Genomic DNA, 27,132 nt, shown 5'->3' with positions numbered 1-27,132 from the left:
GGGACACGGGTTCGACCCCTGGTCCAGGAAGATCCACATGCCGTGGAGCAACTAAGCTTGTGCACCACAACTACTGAGCCTGCACTCTAGAGCCTGCGAGCCACAACTACCGAGCCCATGCTCCACAATAAGAGAAGCCACCGCAGTGAGAAGCCTGTGCACTGCAACAAAGAGCAGCCCCCCGCTCTCCACAACTAGAGAAAGCCCACGTACAGCCGAAAAAATAAAAATAAATACCCCACTCCAAAAAAAAAAAAAAAACTGCCTAAAGGATATCATGTATTTCAGGACATAGCCAGTAATGCAAAACTACAAAAGGCAAAAAAAATCACAATAATAAAATTCTGCTTTAAAGCTTCCTGGTTGAAATGGGATACATTAATACACATTTTTCCAAATATTGATAAATCCTTTTGAATATTTTTATCTAAAATCTTTAGCAAATTCTAACTAAATATTTCCTTTCTCTTTTTTAAAACACTTGCTTTACACATTTCCAATCTGGGAAGAAATGGACACTTATAATCTAAAATAATTTTAATAGAAAAGTATTACAGAATTTTGTAATGGACATACTTTTAATATATTCTCATGTGTACTATTTCTTAAGGAATTTTTTTAATAGACAGTTTATTTTGGAAAGCATCAAATGTGGCTAGTTCAGTCTTTTTATTCATCACAATGGAAAATTAATGCAATTTCAAAATTCTTCAATATATAATGTACCTTGACATTTAGAAAATCATCCACAAAGCTTTCTTAAGGAAACTATATGAAATGTTTGAAAGGCAAGCACATTGATGGAATGACAAACAGAAAATCTACATTCCAAGAATAGTTCTATTGTCACCATCATAAAAAATTTAATTTATTTACTCACCAACTTCCTTGACTTACCAAGTTTAAACAGAAGTACACCCAAAGGTCCTCTGTCAAACTTGAGGAAGAGGAGATCATAGATGTCCCCACTTTCAGGCTTCTTAGAAACAACCTGCGGAGCTATCCACTGCATTTGAACAAGACTGCTAGAAACATCAAAGAATTTTTTGAATTGTAGAGTCTCCCTAGGTGAGCGGTCTTCAGCCAAAAGCTGGATGTTAATAGGAGAAAGAGCCATATCAAAAATTTGCAGCTCCCCTTGGTTACTGCCAATTAGCAGAATGGCACCACTTGGGTGGCAGCTTATTAATGAAGGCAGAAGTTCAGCCTGAGCTAAGACAGTCACTCTACGGTGAGTTTCATAAAGAATTACTGAAGAATCTTCACAGCCCAGAATCAGTTTGTCTTCAGTAACATTCCTGCAACAGCTAATGGCCTTCGATCTTAGTGGTATTCTGGTGACTGATACACACTGGATTTTGTGCCGAACACATTCATAGATGCAACTGTCAGCCATGGGCTCTTTGTCTACACTGATGGAGCACTCCACTGTCAACACCTGATAAGGCTGTTTGGTGCCAAAGCGAACATCCAGTGGATCCCATTCCGTGCGTACAGAACTCAGAACCTGTAAGAAATGTATCAAGTATGTTCATATAGACCTTGGTTTTTCTTCCGCTGTCACGCATAGCCCTGCATATTAATCTAGAATCCTATTGAATACCATCAACTATCACCTTAAATATCAGCAACATATAAGCAGGTATGTGTACATCTCATATGGAACACATATAAATATATATAGCACATATTTAGCACAGCTGCAGAAATTAAGCTATAAAATTTTAACTTAAACACTTTGTTTTAGGAAGTCTGTAAACAACATAAAGACAAATACTTCCCATGATATATAAAAACTAATGAAGTGGGCTTTTAGTAAAATAATATGGCTAGCAGAATATCTAAAGACATTAGAAGCTTGATTTTTAAAAGGATGAATAAAGGACTTAAACAATTTAGTCAGTCTCCTTCCAATCCACTACCCCTCCCAATTCTGAAATTATTGGTAAATTACTTACCAGAAATATATTTCTAATTAGTTGGGCAGGGTAGGCAAAGGAAAAAACTTTAGAACCCTGTTAACAGTCCTGTAGAAATATTTTACTGTCAGAAAAGATATGAAGGGTTGTTAAGTAGATAAATGACCAATAGAAAGAAATAAGAAGGTAATGCACTAGTTTTAAAATTAAAAAAAAAAAAAGACCTGGTAGGTAATATGATTTGCAATACTGGTGAGGCAAAATTTAAAAAGCATTTCTGGTGCAGAAAGGAAAGGCTACAAAGAAACACCTCAGCAGAAGAATAAAGAAATAAAACAACAGGCCATTCACTTTATTTATATGTAAATGTGGGAGGCCAAGAACCTGGAGAGTGGTATCAAAGATATTTTCTAACACTTTGTCGAAAACTTCAAAATTAGATTTAGAAACATTAAAAAGCACATTTCTACACGAGATAAAATTTCACAGAACTATGCATGCGCGCACGCACACACACACACATACACAAGTGCATGTAAAATCCGATGAAATCCAACTAAGGCCAGTACCTGAGTTAATAGTATTATACCAAGGTCTTGTTCCAGGATTTGACAATGTACTGCAGTAATGGAAGATACTATCATTGGGGCAAACAAGGGGAAGAAGTACAGGAAGGGAATTTGCTTTTAGCCTATTTTGGCAATTATATTAGCAGTTTCTTGAGAGTCAAACTATTTCAAAAAATAAAATTTCTTTTTTTAAAGCACATACAGCTATGTTACATGGTACTGACTTGGGGAGAGAAAGGGGGTTGATGTGAATTTTTTAAAAAATCCATCCTACACATCATTACCAAACTGACCTTCCTAAACTAAATGTTTTTGCTGTCATTCCCCTGTTCAAACCCTTTAATAGCTACCACTAACGAATAAATTAAATTTTTATTCCCCTCCCTGGTATGCAAAACAATATAGGATCCATATCCAACCCCTTCCCTCCCTCACACTCACTTTCCTGCTCTTGTTTTTCTTTTTTGTCTAAAAAATGGTTGAGTATGAGCTACATGCCAGGAACTGGTCCTGGCATTGCTGGGGATACAATAGTAAGTCTTCACCCTCAGAGAACATACACACTAATGGCTGAAGACAAAGTAACAATTCACAAACAAACATACACAGGATGTTAGTGATCCTATATATGTACTTCCTAAGAACTATGAAGAAAAATAAAGCAAGGTAACAGGAATGAGAAGGGGAGGTAATAGAAGTCAGGACAGGCCTCTCTGATAAAGTTGACCTAAAAGTGAAGGGTAAGCCATGCAGCCACCTGGGAGAAGAAGGCTCCAGGCAGAGGAAGCAAACATCCTAAGGTAGCACTCTTGGCCTGATGAAGGAACAACGAGAGACCAACATGGCTAGATAAAAGGGAGCAAGGAAGAAAACAGTGGGAATTGGGGGAGGGAGACGACTGTGAAGTGGCTTGTAGGCCATTATAAGGACTTTGGCTTTTCCTCTAAACAAGATGAGAAGCCATAAGGAGGGACAAGATCTGACTCGCAAATTCTAGTGTTATCTCCGACAGTCTCCCTTCATTACTCTACTCTGAGGTCAAACTAAAGCTGCATTTTCCCAGCTCTGTAACTTGTTACATTAAACAAGGAGGCTGTTCAACTGATGAGGCCCTAATTCCATGGCAACCTCTGTAAGCAAACCAAAACCTAAACCTGTAAATGCCTCAAAGTTACAAAATCAAAACACTGACAACCATTACAACAGCCAATTTGGCTTTAAACTATAGCCAATCAAATAATTTCCTTTCTTTGCTTCTGCACTTTCACTGTCAGTCTTTTCCCTGCCTCATATCAGTAGGATGTTCCTAACCACTTCCAGTTTGGCACTGCCCCACCAGAATTGATTTACTCAAACTCTGAAAACTTTTACTATGCCTCAGCTTATCTTTCAACAACTTCACTCATGTCCTTTACCTCAGGGGTCCCCAACCCCCAGGCCACAGGCCGGTACCAGTCCGTGGCCTCTGAGGGATCCGGGCCGCACAGCAGGAGGTGAGCAGCAGGCAAGCAAGCGAAGCTTCATCTGTATTTATAGCCGCTCCCCAATGCTCCCATTACCACCTGAGCTCCGCCTCCTGTCAGATCAGCAGAGGCATTAGATGCTCATAGGAGCGTGAACCCTACTGTGAACTGCGCATGTGAGGGATCTTGGTAGCGCACTCCTTATGAGAATCTAATGCCTGATGATCTGAGGTGGAGCTGAGGCAGTGATGCTAGCGCTGGGGAGAGGTTGCAAATACAGATTATCATTAGCAGAGACCATAATAAATCAATTGCTTGCAGACACATATCAAAACCCTATCAGTGAGTGCCAAGTGATAATTAAGCTGCATCTGGTGGCAGGCTTTATAGTGGCAAGTGAGTTGATATACTTCAATTGTACAGCTGCATCTGGTGGTAGGCTTTAAATCAGAATCCGACACTTATTTTAGTCTGCGCATGGCCTGCCCATTATTTTATTTACCACTTCTGTCCGCGCCTCTTTCCCGTACTGAGCACTTGTCTCAGTCACAGTTTTGGTAAGCCCACAAGCTAACCTTAGCCAAAATGAGTAAAAAAACAAATGTCGCTGGAGAGCTTCTTTGAAAAGGAGGAAAGACCAATGATGAGACAGCAGAAGACTCTAAGACTGCCAACAAAAAGAAAGCTGCATTTAAAAGAAAATACCAAGAGTCCTACTTAAATTAATGGGTTCATTGCAACAGGTGATTCACATTCTCCAAGCCTGCTTTGTATAATATGTGGCAACCGGCTATCCAACAAAGCCATGAAACCTTCAAAACTGCTTCGCCACATGGAGACCAAGCACCCTGCATTAAAAGACAAGCCTTTGGAGCTTTTCAAAAGAAAAAACGTGAACACAAAGGACAGAAGCAATTATTGAAGGCCACCACTTCATCAAATGTGTCTGCACTGAGAGCATCATTCTTAGTGGCTAACTGCATTGCTAAAGCTAAGAAGCCCTTTACTATTGGTAAAGAGTTGATCCTGCCTGCTGCTAAGGACATCTGTCGTGAACTTTTAGGAGAGGCTGCAGTTCAAAAGGTGGCACGTGTTCCTCTTTTGGCTAGCACCATAACTAGGTGAATTGATGAAACAGCAGAGCATATCGAGGCGCAATTGTTAGAGAGGAGTAATGAGTCACCGTGGTACGCAATCCAGGTTGACGAGTCTACCGATGTTGACAACAAGGCAACAATGCTTGTTTTTGTGCAATATATTTTTCAGGAGGATGTGCATGAGGATATGTTATGTGCACTTTTGTTGCCAACCAACACCACAGCGGCAGAACTATTCAAGTCTTTGAATGATTACATATCAGGAAAACTGAATTGGTCATTTTGTGTTGGTATATGCACGGACGGAGCGGCTGCCATGACTGGACAGCTTTCTGGTTTCACTACTCGGGTCAAAGAGGTCGCTTCTGAATGTGAGTCTACGCACTGTGTCATCCATAGAGAAATGCTGGCTAGCCGGAAAATGTCATCCGAATTTAATAACGTTTTGCAGGATGTGATTAAAATTATCAACCACATTAAAGTACATGCCCTTAACTCATGTCTGTTCGTGCAGCTCTGTGAGGAGATGGACGCAGAGCACACACGTCTTCTCTTATACACAGAAGTGAGATGGCTTTCTAAAGGTAGATCACTGGCCACAGTTTCTGAGTTATGAGAGCCGCTCCAGAGATTTCTTTTAGAAAAAGAGTCACCACTGGCAGCACATTTTAGTGACACAGAATGGGTCGCAAAACTTGCTTACTTGTGTGACATATTCAACCTGCTCAACAAACTCAATCTGTCACTTCAGGGGAGAACGACAACTGTGTTCAAGTCGGCAGATAAAGTGGCTGCATTCAAAGCCAAACTGGATTTATGGGGGGGGGGGGGGGGGACGAGTGAACATTGGGATTTTTGACATGTTTCAAGCATTAGCAGAGATTTGGATAGAGACGGAGCCCAGGGCCTTCTTTCTCCCAGCTGGTGCATGATCACCTATCTCAGCTTTCAAAAGAGTTGAGCATTAGTTCCCAACCACACAAAACCCCCGAACTGGGAAGGAATGGATCCTTGACCCATCTGTGAATAAGCCAGGTGAACTGACCTTGTCCGTGCTAGAAGAGGATCAACTACTTGAGATCGCAAATGATGGCGGCCTTAAAAGTATGTTTGAGACAACTTCAAATCTCCATACGTTCTGGATTAAAGCCAAGGCGGAATATCCTGAGATTGCCACAAAAGCACTGAAAAGCCTGCTTCCATTTCTAACATCCTGTCTTTGTGAAGCAGGGTTTTCTGCAGTGACAGCAACCAAAACGAGATTACGGAGTAGACTGGACATAAGCAATACACTTCGGGTGTCACTGTCTCCCATCACCCCCAGATGGGACCATCTAGTTGCAGGAAAACAAGCTCAGGGCTCCCACTAATTCTGCATTATGGTGAGTTGTATAATTATTTCATTATATACTACAATGTAATAATAATAGAAATTAAGTGCACAATAAATGTAATGCGCTTGAATCATCCTGAAACCATCCCACCACCCACCGTCCCATGTGGTCCATGGAAATATTGTCTTCCATGAAACCAGTCCCTTGTGCCAAAAAGGTTGCGGATCGCTGATTTACTTGAAATCCACACTCTTCACCCACACAGACTCAGTATTTCCTACCAACAATACTCACTCTTGAAGAATTAGACCAAATGCTATTTCAGTTTCTGAATTTCTTCCAGTTGGGCAGCATCCTTCCTTCCTTTGATCTCACTTCCATACCCCCTTCCCCACTCCAACTTGGCCAATGTGTGACATTCGTTTGGCCTTTTATTTCTAATTTTTGATCATATGTCATCATTTTGACTATAAGCTTAAAAAATAAACTGTCTCATCTATTTTACACTTTTTTGTGTATGCTGTGTAGGCAGCTAGCCAAAAACTATGCTGGTAAGAGCTTTTTTAAAAAATATATAAATTTAAAAAAAAACCTCACACTATAATGGTGGTTGAATTATCATACTTTCAGAAAGCTTAGAGATTTGTAAAGGAAGCCATAGGGCAGAAAACTGGGAGGCCAGGTGACACTGAATAGGACCTGAACTCACACAGGGACAGCCTAAAAGGAGGGGCCAAGCAAGACAGCAGTCTTGGCATAGAACAGGTTAGCCCCAAGGTGCAGGGAGAAGGGTCCCAGGCTTCCTCAGTTCCAAACGTCTGTAAGACTCTTCCCAATAGGCTCTGTAGTTTCACCAAGAGAAAGGGGTTAAAAGGGAAGTAAGACCATGGACCCCTTATACGCCTTCTCCTCCACTGCCAATCCCTGATATCTCTAAAAAGCTAGCAAAGGTCAGATTTAATACCAAATTCTGATTAAAAAAAGAAAGGTAACACTATATATTTATTGAAGTATAGTTGATTAACAATATTATATTTGTGATTCAATATTTTTATAGATTAGACTCCATTTAAAGTTATTACAAAATAGCTGCATTTCCCTATCTCTTAATACCCTACTCCTATTTTGCCCCTCCCCCATCCATCTCCTCACTGGTAACCACTGGTTTGTTCTCTGTATCTGTGAGTCTGCTTCTGTTTTGTAATATTAATCTGTTTTATTTATTAGATTCCACATATAAGTGTTAATATAGAGTATTGTCTTTCTCTGTCTGACTTATTCCACTAAGCACACTATTCTCTAGGTCTATCCGAGTCTATCCACATTGTTGCAAATGGTTTCATTCTTTTTTATGGCTGAATAATATTCCATTATATATATATAAACACAAATATATATATATACCACAACTTGTTTATCCATTCATCTGTCGATGGACACTTAGGTAGCTTCCATGTCTTAGCAATTGTAAACACAGTGCTGTTGTGAACATTGGGGTACATGTACCTTTTCAAATTAGTTTTCTCTGGATGTACTCAGTAGTAGTAGGATTACAAAATCATATGGTAACTCTAGTTTTTTAAGGAACCTCCATACTGTTCTCCATAGTGGCTGTATCAATTTATATTCCCACCAACAGTGCAGGAGAGTTCCCTTTTCTCCACTCCCTCTCCAGCATTTATTGTTTGTAGATTTGTTGATGATGGCCATTCTGACTGGTGTAAGGTCATACCTCATTGTAGTTTTGATTTGCATTTCTCTAATAATTAGTGATGTTGAGTATCTTTTCATGTGTCTATTGGCCATCTGTATGTCTTCTTTGGAGAAATATCTATTTAGGTCTTCTGCTCATTTTTTGATTGGTTTGTTTTCTTGATATTAAACTGTATGAATGAGCTGTTTGTATAATTTGGAAATGAATCCCTTGCCGATAGCATTGTGTGCAAATATTTTCTCCCAGTATGCTGGTTGTCTTTTCATTTTTTTAATGGTTTCCTTTGCTGTGCAAAAGCTTTTAATTAGGTGTCACTTGTTTATTTTTGTTTTTACATTCATTGCTGTAGGAGGTGGATCCAAAAGGATATTGCTGCGATTTATGTCAAAGAGTGTTCTGCCTATGTTTTTCTCTAAGAGTTTTATAGTGTCCAGTCTTACATTTAGGACTTTAGTCCATTTTGAGGTGTGTGTGTGTGTGGTGTTAGAAAGTGTTCTAATTTCATTCTTTTCAATGTAGCTGTCTAGTTTTCCTAGCACCACTTACTGAAGAGACTTTCTTTTCTCTATTGTATATTCTTACCTGCTTTGTCATAGATTAGGTGGCCATAGGTGGGTGGGCTTATCTCTGAACGTTCTATCCTGTTCCATTGATATATATGTCTGTTTTTGTGCCAGCACCATACTGTTTTGATTACTGCAGCTTTGTAGTATAGTCTGAAGTCAGGGAGCCTGATTCCTCCAGCTCTGCTTTTCTTTCTCAAGATTGCTTTGGCTATTCGTATTTTTTTGTGTTTCCATACAAATTGTAAAAATTTTTTGTTCTAATTCTGTGAAAAATGCTATTGGTAATTTGACAGGGATTGTGTTGAAACTGTAGATTACTTTGGGTACTACAGTCATTTTGACAATGTTGATTCTTCCAATCCAAGAACATGGTATATCTCTCCATCTGTTTGTGTCATCTTTGATTTCTTTCGTCAGTATCTTAAAGTTTTCTGAATACAGGTTTTTTGCCTCCTTAGACAGGTTTATTCCTAGGTATTTTATTTTTTTGATGTGATGATAAATGGTATTGCTTCCTTAATTTCTCCTTCTGATATTTTGTTGTTAGTGTATAGGAATGCAAGAGATTTCTGTGTATTAATTTTGTATCCTGCAAGTTTACCAAATTCATTGGTGAGCTCTACTAGTTTTCTGGTAGCATCTTTAGTATTTTTCTATGTATAGTATCGTATCATCTGCAAACAGTGACAGTTTTACTTCTTCTTTTCCAATTTGGATCCCTTTTATTTCTTTTTCTTCTCTGATTGCTGTGGCTAGGACTTCCAAAACTATGTTGAATAAAAGTGGACAGAGTGGGCATCCTTGTCTTGTTCCTGATCTTAGAAGGAATGCTTTCAGAATTTCACCATTGAGTAGGATGTTAGCTGTGCGTTTGTCATATATAGCTCTTATTACGCTAAGGTATGTTCCCTCCATACCCATTTTCTGAAGAGTTTTTATCATAAATAGATGTTGAATTTTATCAAAAGCTTTTTCTGCATCTATTGAGATGATCATATTGTTTTTATTCTTCAATTTGGTAATGTGGTGTATCACACTGATTGATTTGTGAATATTGAAAAATCCTTGCATCCCTGGGATAAATCCCACTTGATCAAGGTGTATGATCCTTTTAATGTATTGTTGGAGTCAGTTCGTTAGTATTTTGTTGAGGATTTTTGCATCTATGTTCATCAGTGATACTGGCCTGTAATTTTTTTCATGGTATCTTTGGTTTCGGTAACAGGGTGATGGTGGCCTCACAGAAAAGGTTTGGAAGTGTTCTGTCCTCTGCAATATTTTAGAATAGTTTCAGAATGATAGATGTTAACTCTTCTCTAAATGTTTGGTAGAATTCACCTATGAAGCCATCTGGTCCTATACTTTTATTTGTTGGGAGTTTTTAAATTACTGATTCAATTTCAGTACTGGTAATTGGTCTGTTCATATTTTCTATTTCTTCCTGGTTTAGTCTTGAGAGATTGTACCTTTCTAAGAATTTGTCCATTTCTTCTAGGCTGTACCAGTTTATTGGCATGTAGTTCTTCATAGTAGTCTCTTATGATCCTTTGTGTTTCTGTGGTGTCTATTGTAACTTCTCCTTTTTCGTTTCTGATTTCAATGATTTGGACCCTCTCCCTTTTTTTCTTGATGAGTCTGTCTAAAGGTTTATCAGTTTTGCATATCGTTTCAAAGAACTAGCTTTTAGTGTCATTGATCTTTTCTATTTTTTTTTTTTTTTAGTCTCTATTTCATTTATTTTTGCCCTGACCTTTATGATTTCTTTCCTTCTACTAACTTTGGGTTTTGTTTGTTCTTTCTCTACTTGCTTTAGGAGTAGAGTTTGGTTGTTTACTTGAGATCTTTCTGGTTTCCTGCGGTAAGCTTGTATCGCTATAAATTTCCCTCTTAGAACTGCTTTTGCTGCATCCCATAGGTTTTAGATCATCGTGTTTTCTTTTTCATTTGTCTCAAAAAATGTCTCATTCATTTTTTGATTTGCTCTTTGATTTCTTCAGTGATCCAGAAACCAGACCTTACTGAAGAAACGGATAATTCCAGGTTTGCAGCAGGAAATGTACAAGAAAGCATGGACATATTGTTACACCAGACAGAGGGAAGCTACCCAAGACTACTGAGGTCATGACAAGAAGAGGAGCCAACTTGAGGAGACTCCCACTGCCCAAAGTTAAGAATCTGAGCTTTCAAAAGGACAAAAATTACAATTTATGAAACCCATTAAGTCAAGAATGTTTAAATCCATGAATTAATAATGCTATTAAAAAAACAAAAACTAATTGGTTACCTTCAGGGAGTGATAGGGAACCAATTCAATCTTGAAAACTAGTAAATAAGAGAAACAGATGCTTATCCTGATTATACTATATGAATCCAGCCACTGGGAAAATAAGTAGGAGATGAGTAGAAGTGTCTCATTATAAAAGTATCGCAATTAATAAAAAAAAAATATCATTAGATATCACCATTTTGCAACCGTCATGAATTACTGGATCTAGGCATTAAGCATCAAGAGCTGCTAAAATCAAAAAAGAGAGACAACCAAAAGAGAGAAAGAGAACCTGACATTATGTGCCTTCTGATTAAAAAGCACTCCTTTGCACACAGTCTTGACAAAACTGACTACTAACTTGCAGAATTTTCAAAAGACAAAGAAACTTGTTGAACCACACCATGACAATGGGACAACAAAATCCAGACTGTGGGACACTGCAGTTTCAACAGATAAATTTTAATGAAAAAAAAAAGGGATGGAGCGGGAACTTGCAGATTAAAAGAGAGTTAAAAGACACATTAACATGTTTTAAATAGATAATATTAAACTACAGTTTTGCAGGATGCACATTTAGGTGATAAAAACTATATGAGAAAATGTGTAAAAGTCACAATAGAGGTTACTTTGGGGCACCAGGAAAGGGTTGAGATCAAAACAGAGTACGTGGCGCTATTTCTGGTGCCTGGCAAAGTTCTATTTCTTGACCTGAGTGTGGTTCAGGGGTGTTTCCTTAGTAAAAGCTCATTGAACTATATATTTAGTCTCTGTGGTTTTCCTTAGTGTCTTTATAATACAGAGATTTAAAAAAAAAAAAAATCATCCCTAAAATAGAAAATCTTGGTTATCTGGTTGAAAGCTAACACAGTTCATACATTTCTTTGGAAGAGATGTCTCTTAAATATTTTGGCTTTTCAGTTGAATGCATTTATAATGCTTTCTGAATACTTCTTTTATCAAATTATACTGTATTAAAAGTTGGTCACATTTTGACTTTCCCATCAGTTGGCTGTTCCTCTAAATCACTGCAAAATTAGTTTTTAATTTTTATGGGAAAAAAGTTACCTTTGTGAGGTTATATTTCCCTAGCCCTGACAACAGGTTTTAAGGTTTAATAGCTCTGCTTATGTGTTTTTGATTACTTTGGTTAAACAAATTCAAGTGACCTTTTCTGAGTAAGATATCTTGAAATTACTGCCATACTCAGAAAGCATTATCAAATCCATACAGCTGAAAAGCTAAAACATCTGCTTGAATACAAAGGTCAGGAAAGAGTAAGTTGTGTTGTCACCACATTTTTGACAAAGCTAATGAATTAAATAGTTCTATGATGACGGTAATCACCTTTTCCAAATGTAAGTATAAAGAGTGTGAGGAATTTAAGTATAAATGACTACCATGCTATGTACAATAATCCATACAAAAACCATTAAAAACTATTTTTAAATGAATTTTACTGATAAAAAATTTCTTTTTCTTCATACTATTGTATATTGTTCAAAACAAATTTTTTTCCCCTAGACTACATAAATCTCTCTGTTCTGTGCTTCTAATTAAGATATGTACTGTTGTTTAGAGCTCTGCAGTGTGAAATTAGACCAGCAGTTTTCTAATATCCATAAAATAAATTAAGAAATGTTCCTCCTCTGAAAGACAGATAATTCAGTCACAGAGAGCTTACTTCTATGTTTCCTTTGTTTTCTTTTTTTTTTGCTGCTTGGTAAGCCAATTTTCTACTTGGAATTTACTGTTAACACTCTCATTTGGTTCAGTATGTGGGCTTTATCCTTTCCATGGTCTGTTATGCAAAAAAGATGGCTTAAAAATTTTTTTCCAGTCTGCTGTAAAGCAGTGGTTCTCAACTTGGATGCACATGAGAATCACCTAGGGAACCTGTAAAAGAATACTGATGCCTCCTCCCCCTCTGGAGATTCTGATATAACTGGTCTGGGTGGGCTCCTTTGTAAAAGCTCTGCAGGTGACTGTAATGTGTTGCCAAGGCTAAGAACCACTACTCTAGGATCTTGGTACTGTCCAAATAAAAGCTTACTATCTTTTCTGATTGAAATTGGGTGGGAAATTATTTTTTTAAGTTCTATCATTTAATAGATGCAAAGATTAAATTTCTTCTCTATGAGGCTGCTACTTTTTTAGTCTGAATTTTAGGGTTTAAGAGTATATCGTATCTCTTATTCCGAGGATTAGCTCAAGAAGTCTATTGGTCGCTAGTGAAAAAATACTTAAAGCCATATGCCTGAATATTACTTTTATAGACTAGTGGTTTTAGTTAATGTTACCCTAAAAAATGTGCTACAATTCACAATTAAAGATTATGTCTTCACACACACACAAAGAAACAATTATTTCCCCAGACAGTTCTTCCAAAAGCCATTCACCTTTTGCATATAGAAGTTCACGTGAGGTTCTGAAAAAGAAATCTTTACAGATTTTTCTAACAGTTTAATTTTGATAGACTGATTGAAAGAGCCAAATCCAAGACAAAAGCTACTTGACAAAAAAAATGAATTATATATCTTAATATATTATGATCAAAAAATTAGCTATGCAGTCAGTGGTGAACAATTAAAAATCAGGTGCAAGTATCATATACAACTTCATGAAAATCTATTCAAATACTTAAATAAGATGGATAATTTTCCAAAAATACAAATTAAGGAAAATGACTCAAGGAAAAGACAGAATTCCCGAAAAACAAACAACCCTCGAAAAATGGAATCAATTATAAAAAATCTACCTTCCTTGAAAGACAGCACACCCAGGCAGTTTTATATGAGTTTTACCAAACATTCAAGTATCATATAATTCCTTTTGGCACTGGTTCAGAGAGGAGAAAAGAGAAAAGCTAGTCAAATCACTCCATAGGGGTAGTACAACTTTGATATGAAACTTATAAAGGATAGTAAAAAAAGTAAAATTGTGTACCAACCTTGAGCAAATTGTAAATCCTCTTTAAAGTTCCCCCCTTATTATCTCTCTAGGTAGAAACAGTCCCCACTGGCTCCTCTACAGCTTACACATACTCTATCCACAGCATTATTTAACACTTTAGTGCACTCACACGTTTTTATATTTGTCTCTCATTGGTAGACACTAAGATCCTTGCGGGCAGGGATTGTTTTGTGTTTATATCCCCTGGCATGAAATACAGTGCTTACTCCATGGTCATGCTCAGTAGTTGATGAATGATGTGAAAAGAGAGAGGGAGCCTTTCAGGTAGAAATACCAGTAATTTGTACAGACAGGAGGTGGGAAATAAAGAAGCAGTGAGTAAACCATTTGGCTAGAACATAGATTTGTATAAAGAAATAACATTGGAAAGGTAAGTCAGGGCCAGTCAGGGGGACCTTTTCAGTGCCGAGGCTAAGTTTAGTTTCAAAATCTACTGAAGGCGTTTGAACATGCAATGGCTAAATCAGATCTGTGCTTCAGAATCCAGATGTGCACTTTTTTGAGCTGCCCAGGACCTATCTGGTTTAAATCCATCATTTTAAAAATTAGAAAACTACAGTCAGAGAGGGTAGGTGATCTACCCAAGGCCAAAGAACAGAGTATTAATTAAAAGCAGGCAGAAGCTGACAGGAAGTAAATTTGATTAAAGTCACACAGTATATGGTCCAACCAACAGGCAAACCGAGGTTTATCCAACTCTGAAGTCCATAAACTAGATGACACCAGGAGATGAAGTACATAGACCATACGTAAACCCTTTCTGAACAGTCCTAATTTCAGGTAATAAACTCATTTCAAATAAAGGTAATTTGTGTAATGTAAAACTAAAGGCTGATTTATATTATTATTACTTTTATTATAAAACAGAGCATTTAAAAGAATTCTAGTTGGCTTTATTATATTAAGTCATTTTGATTAAGTCTTTTATTCAGTTAGCTTCTGGACCCAAGATCAATAAAATGGTGGGCATGAACAGGAATTGAATAGGAATAAAGCACTTCTTTATCCTCACAAAATCCATACCTGAAACATTACAAGTGGTATTAGTTACTACAACAAATTGGAAAAGTTCCAGAAAAAGGTAAAATAATTAGTTAAAAAGGACTCTTTGGTCTTAAAAGATAGCCTGTAAATTTATAAAACCAGAAGAGGTAGGTAGGGATAGAGAAAACTTGTACTTGTTCATTATATCTCAGAATACTAATTCTGAAAAATTAAAAAAATTAAAGCCTAAAAGATAATGGATTTAGAGAAAATACAGGAACATACTATTTTACCCAAGCCAAGACATTAAAAAAAACAGGTTGGAGGAGGTTGCTTTTTTTTAAGTTACATTAAAAAAGAAACAGAATTTCATACTCAAAGTACTGATACAAGGTGAAAATAGCCATAGGTTCGTGATAATGAGTGATGATGGAACCACTGTCAGGAATAGATAGGGCAAGATCTTGTCTGCACCTCTTAGATTAACCCTTTTGGTGCTCCTGTCCCAGGCAGGAAACTAGACTGAGAAGGCACTCTTCTAAAGCCCTTCTTACAAATCCTTGCCCCAGCCATGGTTTGGCACCACAGAGTCTTGCAGAAAATAGGCATTTGACTAATGTTTGCTACCTAACTGAAGTTTAAAGAAGGTGGTTGATAACATAGCTTCGATAGGCATGAAATCATGAGCAAACAGTAATGACAGTACTAATAATAATGACAAGAATCACAATAGTAATTGAGAGTTTAATATATGTAGTTATTGCTCTAAATGCATGTATTAACTCATTTATCTTCGTTAACTTTATTTTTCAAATAATGAAACCATAGAGGTTAGTAATCTGCTCAAGGACAGAGAGCTAGGTAGTGGCAAAGCTAGGATTTGAACCCAGAAGCTTGTGATATTAATCACTATGCTATTCAGACAAGTCCTGAAACTGTGTATCCTCCAGATGTGATACTTTAAAGGATCCCATTTCATATGTAATTTCCTTTGTTGAATATTTGGAAAATAAATTATATGTTTTAAAAAGTATTCACACTTATTTCAGAATAGAAAACTAATAATCCTATTTTATTTTCTCTTCAATAAAATGTATATATTTGCTTTAGATTTACCTCCAGTCTTCCTTGAGCATAACCCAGGAGCAGCAGATTGGCTCTGTCTTTCTCAGAAGAAATGGGGGCCCAAGGCCAAGCATCATCACTGACCAGTGGCCACCAGCAAACAACTATATCTTGAACACAATTGATAGCTAGACGACGCTGTGTTGTCCTGTTTATTGGGCCAGGGATTTCATAATAGGAAATCTAATGGTTAAAAAAAAAAAAAAAGCAGACAAGGATCATTTTTAAAATGCAAAATCCTCAAAGTATTGCAAAAATTAAAGCATCTGTAAATGTAGATAAATGCAAGTAAATATGCATGTTAAACATGTGCTTAAGGAGGTGTCAGAATTTACCAAATTCTTTTGACACATATATAAAAAAGACATATGTTCAAAATTCTCCCCATTTTTAGCAGAGGAAAGGAAAAGGAGAAATGTGAGTTAGGGAGGAATTGGCCGTAGCAATCCCAATCAATACCAAAATGTACAGTCATGGTTGCTTGACAGCATCGACCTACACACAGGATTTAAGACCGGCTATATTAAATGACAAGTTCAGTACTGCTGACCAAGAGTGTCTGACTACTGTTTAAGACATAACATGTTAACAATGACTGAATGACTGACAACAATAAAAGGAAAAACAACTTGAGGCAAATATCACTTTAAAGAATATATGAGACATATACACAAAAATTCTGCATAAAGGGATAAGTCACAGCATCATGCTGCATAAAAGTTTATGCAGCTTCTGAGAATTATGCTTTTCTTTCTTAGGACGGATTTGTAGAATTTATTATTCAAACTATGTTATTTTGGAACATGGTTATTTGAAAACATAAGCACGGCACCATCTGGGTGACACATGCCAAGGAAATATAGATTGCACCGTATTTCTGCTTAAGGAATTAATGGAAGGTTGATAGCTTGGAAGCCAAAAAAAAAAAAAAAAACTATCTTGCCATTGCTGGTCAGCAATAATCGAACCACTTTCTGGGGATTAAGCACATGGCTAAGCCTACTGGACCAGACACTAGCAAAGGGCAGGGGGTCTTCTTATCAGAGAAATGCTTCTGGAGCCAGTCTCACTACATGACAGATTGCTTTCATATTCCTGTCTGCAAGGCAACAAAGGATGGCAGTAATGCGATAATGCCAGAGTGCAATGGGTGTTAAGAACCCGTTGCATTTATGTATTGTATTTAGTAAATAATCAGGCTCATCCAAATTGTGATCTCACCACTCAACCAAGGCCATTAAATCAAGGTTAATGCTTTAATAATCCTCTGCCATTTTTTTTTAATATGGTCAAAAGGAACCCTTTTCTATTTGCATGCCCATAATATTATTGACCTCTTCATCCTCTGAATGCACATCAAAAGGAACTGAAATCAAAGTAATTACCAATGTTGTTCTCTCATGGTAAACATTTAACTCCTTGCACTGTCCCTGTCCCTTCACTGTTAAATAAACTGAATTGGATTTTTAAAATGTAGACAGGAAAACTTGTTAAAGGTCAACACTTTCAGGATATTTCCCCTACATTTTTCTTTGCCAAGACTGTTTCAATCTAAAAGAATTAAATTATGGTACAGCTGTAAAGAAAAGCAGAATTATAGTACTCTACACTATTTCGTTGTTTTAAAATCCAAATGTGCAATGACAGACAACACAGATGTACTTTATGCTTTGAAGTGCAAATTCTTATATTTAAGCTCTCAATATCACTATTTTAACTAGCTATCTTCTTAAGAGAAATACCACAATGGAATTGCTAAGTCCTTAAAAATATACCTACATTATTTTGATGTCCTACCTGCCATGTAAACATGTTACTTAAGAATTTCTAGATGAGAGCTGGCACTTTCAATCCTCACATAATGCAAATCATACATGTTATCTGAAATTTCATGTTTGCTATGAGTATTAATGGCATCAGTGTTCTATCACGATGGTCAAGAGGGCAAGTGAAATGAGTAACTTTCTTAAAACATCCTTCCAATGGACAAATGGCAGTTTTTACTAAGTATTTAAATAACTATATTTAAAATACTGAACCAGAAAATGAAATCCATGGGTTTTCCAAAGGGAAGCAGGCTACTTCTCTAATGTAAAGAAATGACATGGAGTGCTCATGGAGTGCTTAATTTCTCAAAGCTAAAGGCAGAATGAATAAACAAATAAGTAACTCCCTTACTCAAGGTATAGGGCCCATATACTCGGTCTATTTTTCACATCTTTTCATCAGAAAAGATGACATCCTGACAGTTTCTCTCTGCTCTCATTAACGGGAGCTAATATCCTTCAGCTGAGAAGACTTTGCCAAATTATCCACCACACCTAAGATGGAGAAACTAGTCATACAAAATTTTATATAAATGCATTAAAAACAGTTACTTTAACAGTTTGAGGTAATGCATACTGGTGCATTTTAAAGACCAGTATTAGTAAATAAACAACATTTTAAGTAAATCTACAGTTAGCCATTCTGGAAAATAATATCCTATTAAGAATGCTAAACCAATTTTTTTTACTAAACAAAATATAATATATGAATACCACTGATTTTCAGTTTAAAAGAATCAATATATACAAAGTGTTATAGAAGCTCCACAAAGTCGGCAGACAAAACCAAATTTTAGTTTATTACCACAATGAAACACTTATTTAATGTATTTTATCCCATGTTAAAAATCTTTTTTATAAGAGTAGATTTTTCCACTAAATAAAATTAAATCCTCCCATACCACCACCACCTCAGTCACAATAAGAAATAATGCAAAAGGGCAAAAGGTTAGGTTAAATACTACTTTTCAAACACACACACAAAGTTGACTTTCAAGAATCTTTGCCCTTGTTACAGATACTCTAGGTATGGTGTAAGTGTGCATCTTGTTTAAGGAAGCTGCATATCAGCCCCGTTCCCAGTGAACTGTCTCAAATCCACGTCACAGAGGCTGGATCAATCTTGCAAACACAAGTCATTGCTGAAAAGAGGCCTTGAACTGAAACAGCCTGGAAAATGTATTAGATACTCATCCTACCAGAGAGTATGCCTTCCAAGCAGTTAAAATGTAATGTGGCAAAACTTAAATTAAATACATCATTTAAAATAAAAATCCTGCCTTAACAGATGTAAGGTCCCTGATACAAGGAAACAAATTACCTGGAGTTACTGAAGGGAGAGATACTAACACAGGAAGGAGATTTCTTTTTGCATTTTTCTCCACAATTAGAGTTGGGTGTGGGGGGTGGGGGAGTCTTCCCACTCTTCGTTTATTACACATTTCTATTAACCTTTGAAAGTGCCTTCTTCTCTCTTTCTTTTCTTGTGAAATGGAAGCCAGAGCAGCTATCCTTGCCTAGAAGGATGATACGGGGTCTTAGGGGAAAATGAGAATGGTGTATATACTACCACTAGCAAGAAAACCATTTTCGAATGTGTAACTTGCCTCTATTATCTGTCTCTGACTTCCGTAAGTACTATATAAATTACTCCAAGCATGCCACTGTTAGACCCCCATAATGAGAGTAAAAAAAGAAAACTCTGGATGGCCACTGTTTCTAGTTGATCAAGCTTAATCCTATAATAACTCTGGTTTTTCTGAAATCCGGAATCATTCAATAAAAACAAGCATAACATCAACTCATGTGATACTCTAGCATACCTTAATAATTAACAATATGACTATATAAAATGAAATCTCTACCTTATAATCCAAGGCTGAGAGTTTTTCCAGTCTTTTGTTTATATCAGGAGAACCCATCTTCTTGGTAAACTGAATAAAACATAGTTTGTTTTGTGCCAAAAATGATAAGATGATAAAGCTGTCTGTGAGAAGAGCTTAAAAAAAAAGATTTGATAATACTATCAAATACTGAGTTAGAATAAAATAATAAAGAATTAACAGTTTCTTCCACTGAAATGTTACAAAAAACTATTTTCAGAATATTCATAAATGAATATTAATTGAAATAACTAAAGTCTCCTAAATACCATTATGACATTTTACAAAGATAGTAAAGATACTGGGAATAAACAACAATCATCAATCTAATCATGCATGGATTTGATACTTTTTCTTTTTTCCTGAGACCATTTCAATATACACTGATGTTTGGGGACAACCTCCAAATGAGATGTATTTGGAATAGGGCTAAGAAAAGCATAAAATAAAGACCGTTTCACATCTGAATGTAAAGATAAAAACATTTACTTTTATTTGTGCTTAGCCTTTAATCCTGTGTTTATATGACATAAACCATCTGAGAATAAATTGGATTTATTAAGGGATACAGATCAGTGTTCTCCACCAATTTTTAAAAAAATTTTTCATCAATGAATCTTCTTTCTGAGGGTATACTAGTTGAATGAAATAAAGCATATTATATCCAATATGCACATTATATAAAATAATATTTGATAATGAAGAGTAGCAAAAATATTTCTACAGCTTTATTTTTAAAGCACACAGGTAGATAATTAATATTCATAGGTTACATAAAGGGCCGTTAATGTTATAAAAATTGTTGATAAAAACATACAGTAGGAATTTGAGAAATGTTTAATATTGTTCCCAGCATAAAGAAATTATTGAATGTTTTATATATTTTTCTTTACTTCCATATCCTCACTGTGCAAGCAGTAACCAACAGTATATCTACACAATTACAGGGGAATCTGGAGAACTGCCAAGAAATCACATTGTTATCATGGTCTCATGAGAGTGTATCATTTGTGGTATAAATAAAAGAAACAAGTGAAAAAAGATATCTCAGCGACATGAATAGTGTTGGAAGTCTCCTTTTAATTCTTATGGAGGAGAATCAATATGACAAAATCATCACAGCCACTATTTTATTTGCAGTGTCAATGAAGGGGTCAATTATTAGACATATGAAAATGGAACCTCTTCCATAGGGAAGCTTCCTTAGCACCATGATCCTATAAGGAAAAGGAAATGGCACACTTATAACCCTAACCCCAGCTTTCATTATCAGGTATATGGCTAATGATAGCCATCCTGCAGAGTGCTTTTCTCTATGAAATTGTGTCTGATTTATTCAGAGATAGCTAGTGAGCACACACAGCAGAAGGAAGGTTTCTGTAATCTAACCTCTGTCCTTTCCATTAGATCACACTTTCCTTTGATTATTCAATTTAAGATACTGACAATTTTCAATCTCTAATGATAATGCAATCTGTTTCTTAGACCATTTTTTTACCTTGAATTAAAGAACATAATCTTAAAACTTTAGGAGTCAGCACACTGTAGTGCAAAGAAAATGGGCTTTGCAGCCAGAACCTGGGTTCAAATCTCAACCCAGTCATTTTTGGGCTAGTCCTTAATATCTCATTGGTGGTCATGTTCCTTAGTATTACAGCTTCAATTTCCTTATCCATAAAATGGAAATAACTATACCTTAGAAGGAATAGTTTTTTAAATTAAATGACATACGTAGGTTAGCACAGCATAGAGCCTTTTAGGGATTAATGTCAGAACCCTACTTTTTCACTTACTGGCTTAAAGTCTTTTTTTATGTGCTTTGTAGCAATTATGTACTGATTGTGGTATCACTTAATGGGATTCAGATTTATCTAGTATATTTGGCATTGATTTTTGATATTTATAAATACTGCCCAGGGCTTCCCTGGTGGCGCAGTGGTTGAGAATCTGCCTGCTAAGGCAGGGGACACGGGTTCGAGCCCTGGTCTGGGAAGATCCCACATGCCGCGGAGCAACTAGGCCCGTGAGCCACAACTACTGAGCCTGCGCGTTTGGAGCCTGTGCTCCGCAACAAGAGAGGCCGCGATAGTGAGAGGCCCGCGCACCGCGATGAAGAGTGGCCCCCGCTTGCCGCTTGCCGCAACTAGAGAAAGCCCTCGCACAGAAACGAAGACCCAACAGAGCCAAAAATAAATAAATAAATAAATAAATTTTTTTTAAAGTTAAAAAATAATAATAATAAATAAATAAATAAATAAATAAATAAATACTGCCCAACTCTCTCAAAAGTTAGTATTCACAGACTTTGGTAACAGAGAATCTTCCTAACAGCCAAAGCACAGGTTTTGTTTTTGCTTTTGTTTTTTTACTGGTGGCTGTGTTGACAAATTTGGGTTATTTATTATTCAAAATTCATGTGAAAATGAAAAATATTTGAAATGTCAACACACCAAAAAAAAATAAACCTCTTTTGAAAATACGTTCACATTTTTTTAAGCAAAGAGTGAAAAATACTCAAGGATATGAGCCTAACACTTGACAAAAACTTTGATATTAAATATTAGTCAAAACTTGTATGGGTCCCAGGGGTTGTAACTGTGCTATTACAAGCAATTACTTGTGTTTTCAAGTCCCCAGTGGTAATAATTAGTCTACCTGTTGACACACTATTTCTCCTGCCCCACTGTTAATGTAGGCAATTGATTTGCACATGGGGGTAATTACCATCACTGATGGTGTCTGAGATGAGCTTCCCCACCAGGCTTCTGTCAATCACCACTTTCTCCAGCTGCGGCCCGGAAAGGCTTAAGGACACCAGCACACCTGAACCAAAGAGAAGCTAAAACCAGGGAAAGGGGGAGAGGGGGAGGGAGATATACTGAGAATTAGAATCTTTTAAAAATCTCTCCCCAAGTGCACAACTTATACAGATATTTACATGTGCATCTACACCATGGAATTTTATATAAAGAGCTTTTCTTCTTCGAAAAACAATCACAGACATTCTGAGTAAAAAGATACAGGTGGTTAAATGATGCAACACAATAAGGGCACTGATTAGTGCTACATGCAGAAACTGAATTTAGTCCATGTTTATTAGAAGTGTAATCTTCTAAATACTTAGAAAATAACCGTGTGGAAAAAACTGCTTTGCACTGCATTCAGAAATGTGATGTGTCTTAAACTGAAATGTTTTCAAAGATTACTATTTATATCAGAAATTAAAAGATTTCTTAAGCTTTGAATAATCAATGCTACACATTAAATAGAGAAAAGATGCCATCATTACAATATTAACAGCAAGTATTACAATTTATTTGGAATTTAAACCGCATTTCTACAAATAAAGATCTTGTCTAAAATATTAAAATACATGTAAATCAAAGCAATTAAAGTAAAATGTTAAATGTTAAAATTCATAAATAAAAGAAATGAAATGGAGGTATTTGTAATGAGGTGGATGGAGTTAGAGTCTGTCATACAGAGTGAAGTAAGTCAGAAAGAGAAAAACAAATACAGTATGCTAACACATATATACGGAATCTAAGGAAAAAAAAAAAAAAAAGGCCATGAAGAACCTAGTGGCAAGACGGGAATAAAGACACAGACCTACTAGAGAATGGACTTGAGGATATGGGGAGGGGGTGGGGTGAGATGTGACAGGGTAAGAGAGTGTCATGGACATATATACACTACCAAATGTAAAATAGATAGCTAGTGGGAAGCAGCCGCATAGCCCAGGGAGATCAGCTCGGTGCTTTGTGACCACCTAGAGGGGTGGGATGGGGAGGGTGGGAGGGAGGGAGATGCAAGAGGGAAGAGAAATGGGAACATATTGTATATGTATAACTGATTCACTTTGTTATAAAGCAGAAGCTAACACACTATTGTAAGGCAATTATACTTCAATAAAGATGTTTAAAAAAAAAAAAAAAAAAACTTACACTTCTACCAAAAAAAAAAAAAAAATTCATAAATAAATACCACATACCAGAAATAGCTTCTCAAGGAGAGATACAGTAAAGTATGCAGGCTTTATTAATATTAGCGTTCACCCAACCACCCAACAGAAGATGTCTGGATATCACCATTATGGTTTTATACTGCTCCTTTCCATTTGTGGCAGCATAATTCATTCATCTCCAAATGTTTAAAACTTCTGAAAGGACTATGCATATGTGTATGCTTGTTATCTATGAGATTATGAAATATCAACATTGGAAGAAATTGTTTCACCTTCAGGGCAGCAGACTCAAAGCAGATGAATCATGGAATAGCATATGGTATAGAAAGAAAAAAACCAATTGTCAGTAAACTAATCATGAACATGCCAGCCAAACCCAAAGACAACTATGATTTTAAACAAAACAGGGGACTTCCCCACCTACCTAAGCATCATGTCCCAGCTAGAGAGGATGATTCTGTGACAAGACATATTGTGACATGTGTGAGAGATGAGCAGCATCAGGGACCAGGTTAATAAAAAAAAGAAGACCATTACTCCCCTATGGTCTAACAGATTCCAGGCACATGAATCAGAAAAGAAACTGAAGGGTCCCACATGACTTAATGAATTGTCCATTTCATGTTAATGCCCCCAAAGGGGGCGGAGGGCAGGGGAAAGGAGAATTTAATCAACTTTATTGGTCTGGGAGACTAATAAAAGAAGGCACATTTGTTCCAAGAATTTCAAAATACTTCACAAATTAATTAATCTCTACTGAATTATGAATTACATCCAACCCTGCCATATACCTTGATGACAAACACCGATAGTTCCCTTTTAGGGAATTCCCCCATAACAATATAACATATTATATTATATTATATAACATAATATATAATAATATAATGTGGTCTTTACTCCCTACATTCTCCCTTCTCAGGGAATTTTAGGGTCATCTTTCATATCTAGTTCTCCCCCTTGTAATAGCTTTTTTCTCCCTTCCTCATTTATTCAAAGCACCTCAAATATCTGTCCTTTTCTATTTATTTTTATGTACTAAAACTTTATACCTATACTCTTAAGCACCTCTTTCCTCATTATCCACTGATTACTAGCTCCTTATGGATACTAGCAAGGCCACTTTTATCTTTGTATCTTCAGTGCCTAGAACAATGCCAGGCACATAGGAGGTGCTAACTAAATGTTTAGAGAAAGAATCATAATTAACATCATAGGATCAAATAGTTCATAGTTAGAAGGAAACCTGGTCTAATCTTCCACTCCCACATGACATGGAATTTCCTCTGCAGCATCCCTACAAGCATCCTTCAAGCATCCAGCCCACGCTTGAAAACTGCCAGTGACCAGAAGCTTATTACCTTACAGGAAATCTGTTCTACCACTGGAAAGTTCTAATCAATTTAAAGATCATTCTTTCATTTTTTTCATTCAACAGAAATTGAATGTTGATTATATGCCAAACACTAAACTAAATTTAGTGGCTCAAAAGTGAATCAAATATAACCCTTAAAATAGGTTAAATATAGGTTAGTAGAGAGAGGTAGGGATATAAGCAAGTAAGTGTAATAAAGTGTTACTGGTCCGATTATAAGAATACATACTGGGTAGACTTGGGGGACTGAGAAGAGGTGGCGATGCTTGAGCTTGAGGTGAAGGCTAACACCGCCTTCTAAGAACTTCTACAGTAGCCCCAGTTTCTCTTCAATAGTGCTCTTTTTAAATATTAAAAGATAATAACATAGCGGTTAAGAACATGGACTCAAATCAAAATGAAATCAGCACTGGCTCTACCTCTTACTAGCTGTGTGACCTTGAGGGAGTTACTTAACTTCTGTAACTTCATTTCCTCCTCTGAGATGAGATATAATAGTATCTACTTCATACGATGAGGATTAAATTACTATTTACAAACAGTATTTAGAGTAATGTCTGGCACATAGTAAATGTCTGTAATTATAATTATTATTATTCAAACATTACTCATATGTTTTCACTATACCATTTACCATCTCTGAACACATTCCTCTTTTTTAAAATCTTGTGCCCAGACTGGGCTCAATGCTAGATATGGAACACTAGACTCCAGGTGAGTTATAACCACTACAATCTTTTGTCACCTATTTGCTATGACTTAACAAGGATACTGTCTCCAAGATATGTGCAAGTTCCTTCAGGACTATGGAATTTAATTTGTCCAAGTCCCAAATTTGTTGTTATTTTGTGCTCTCACCACAATTATCATGAACTAACCCTCATCTCCTAATAGAAATTGCTTTTTCTACGTATGAGCACTTGTTATGTTATAAAATTACTTCTAAAAGACCACTTTTGTCGGATGGAGATGGAAAGTGCACCTGTGATAGTACGTAAACGAGGGAACTTAAGCTGGAAAGGATTTGAAGGGGAAGTGTCAAGGCGTAGCAGGAAAGCATACATACATCAGTAGATAACTGATATACACATGGAGATAGGAGCAGTGATTTGGGGACTGTGGATCCTGCCCACTGAGCTTGGGCATTCCTTCAGAATCTTTCTCAAAGGATGGGTGCAGCCACTAATGCATTCACTCATTCATTCCACAAATGAATATTTAGTATTTTGTATGAGCCAGGCCCTGTTCTAGGTGCTGAAGATACAGCATTGAACAAAACAGACAATGCCCTTGCCCTACCTCCCTTCAGGAAGCTTGCATTTGAGTGTGGACACAGAGAACAAAAAATAGTTTTAAAATAATGTCAGAAAGCAATAAGAACTACAGAGAAAAATAAAGCACAATACGGATGGAGGCTTTAGGAGGATGCTGTTTTAAGTAAATGACTAATAAAGAAGTAAAAAGGCCTCTCTGAGGAGATGACATTTGAGTACAGATCCTAATGAAGTGAAAGAACAAGTGATATGAGTATTTGGAGAAAGGGAGTTTGAGGCAGAGAACAGCAAATGCAAAAACTCTGAGGTTAGAATGTGCCTGGGACAACTGAGGAAAGGTAGGCCAGAGTGGCTTGTGGGGAGTGAGTGAGAGGGATAGTCAGAGGATGAAATTAGCGAGGTAGTCAGGGGCCAGGTTACACTGCACGTTTCTGATGAGAAGCCATAGGGTTTTAAGCAGCAGAGAATTATAATTTATGTTTTAAAGAGGGATCAGGGCAAGAGTAAAAGCAGGGAGACCATTAGGAGGCTATTGCAGTGGTCCGGGTGAGAGAAGATGACGGCTTGAACTAGAATGGCAATGCTAGAGGAAACAGTATGTCGATAGATTTGAGACATTTTAAAGGGGACTTGCTGAAGAATTGGATGTGGCATACAAGAGAAAAACTCAAAGGTTTTTGGGCTGGGCAACTACGTTTACCGAGATAGGAAACACTTGAGGAGAAGTAAATTTAGCTTGGGGGAATCGAGGGTTTGGTGTCGACATGTTAAGTTTAAGGTGTCTATGGACATATAAGTAG

The 27,132-nt window shown here is 36.7% G+C and overlaps 1 protein-coding gene across 9 annotated transcripts in view; it reads right to left on the bottom strand.

Annotated features, from left to right (window-relative positions):
* WDPCP (WD repeat containing planar cell polarity effector) overlaps positions 1–27,132 on the bottom strand; it is a 418,665-nt gene that overhangs the window by 255,391 nt on the left and 136,142 nt on the right. For all 9 annotated transcript variants that reach the window (XR_009506547.1, XM_059943231.1, XM_059943237.1 and 6 more), the window contains exons 7-10: positions 22,444–22,558; positions 19,702–19,835; positions 16,002–16,193; positions 898–1,507 (exon numbers count right to left, since the gene is read on the bottom strand). Coding sequence is in view for 8 of the 9 variants with exons in the window: in XM_059943231.1 (XP_059799214.1) it covers positions 898–1,507; positions 16,002–16,193; positions 19,702–19,835; positions 22,444–22,558 (1,051 nt within the window). In the remaining variant the exon portion in view is untranslated. The remainder of the gene's footprint in view (positions 1–897; positions 1,508–16,001; positions 16,194–19,701; positions 19,836–22,443; positions 22,559–27,132) is intronic.

The sequence above is a fragment of the Balaenoptera ricei genome, chromosome 13, assembly GCF_028023285.1.
Source record: "Balaenoptera ricei isolate mBalRic1 chromosome 13, mBalRic1.hap2, whole genome shotgun sequence".
NCBI lineage: Eukaryota > Metazoa > Chordata > Mammalia > Artiodactyla > Balaenopteridae > Balaenoptera > Balaenoptera ricei.
Note: the sequence above shows the minus strand (reverse complement) of the source record. Positions and strands in the feature narration are given on the sequence as shown.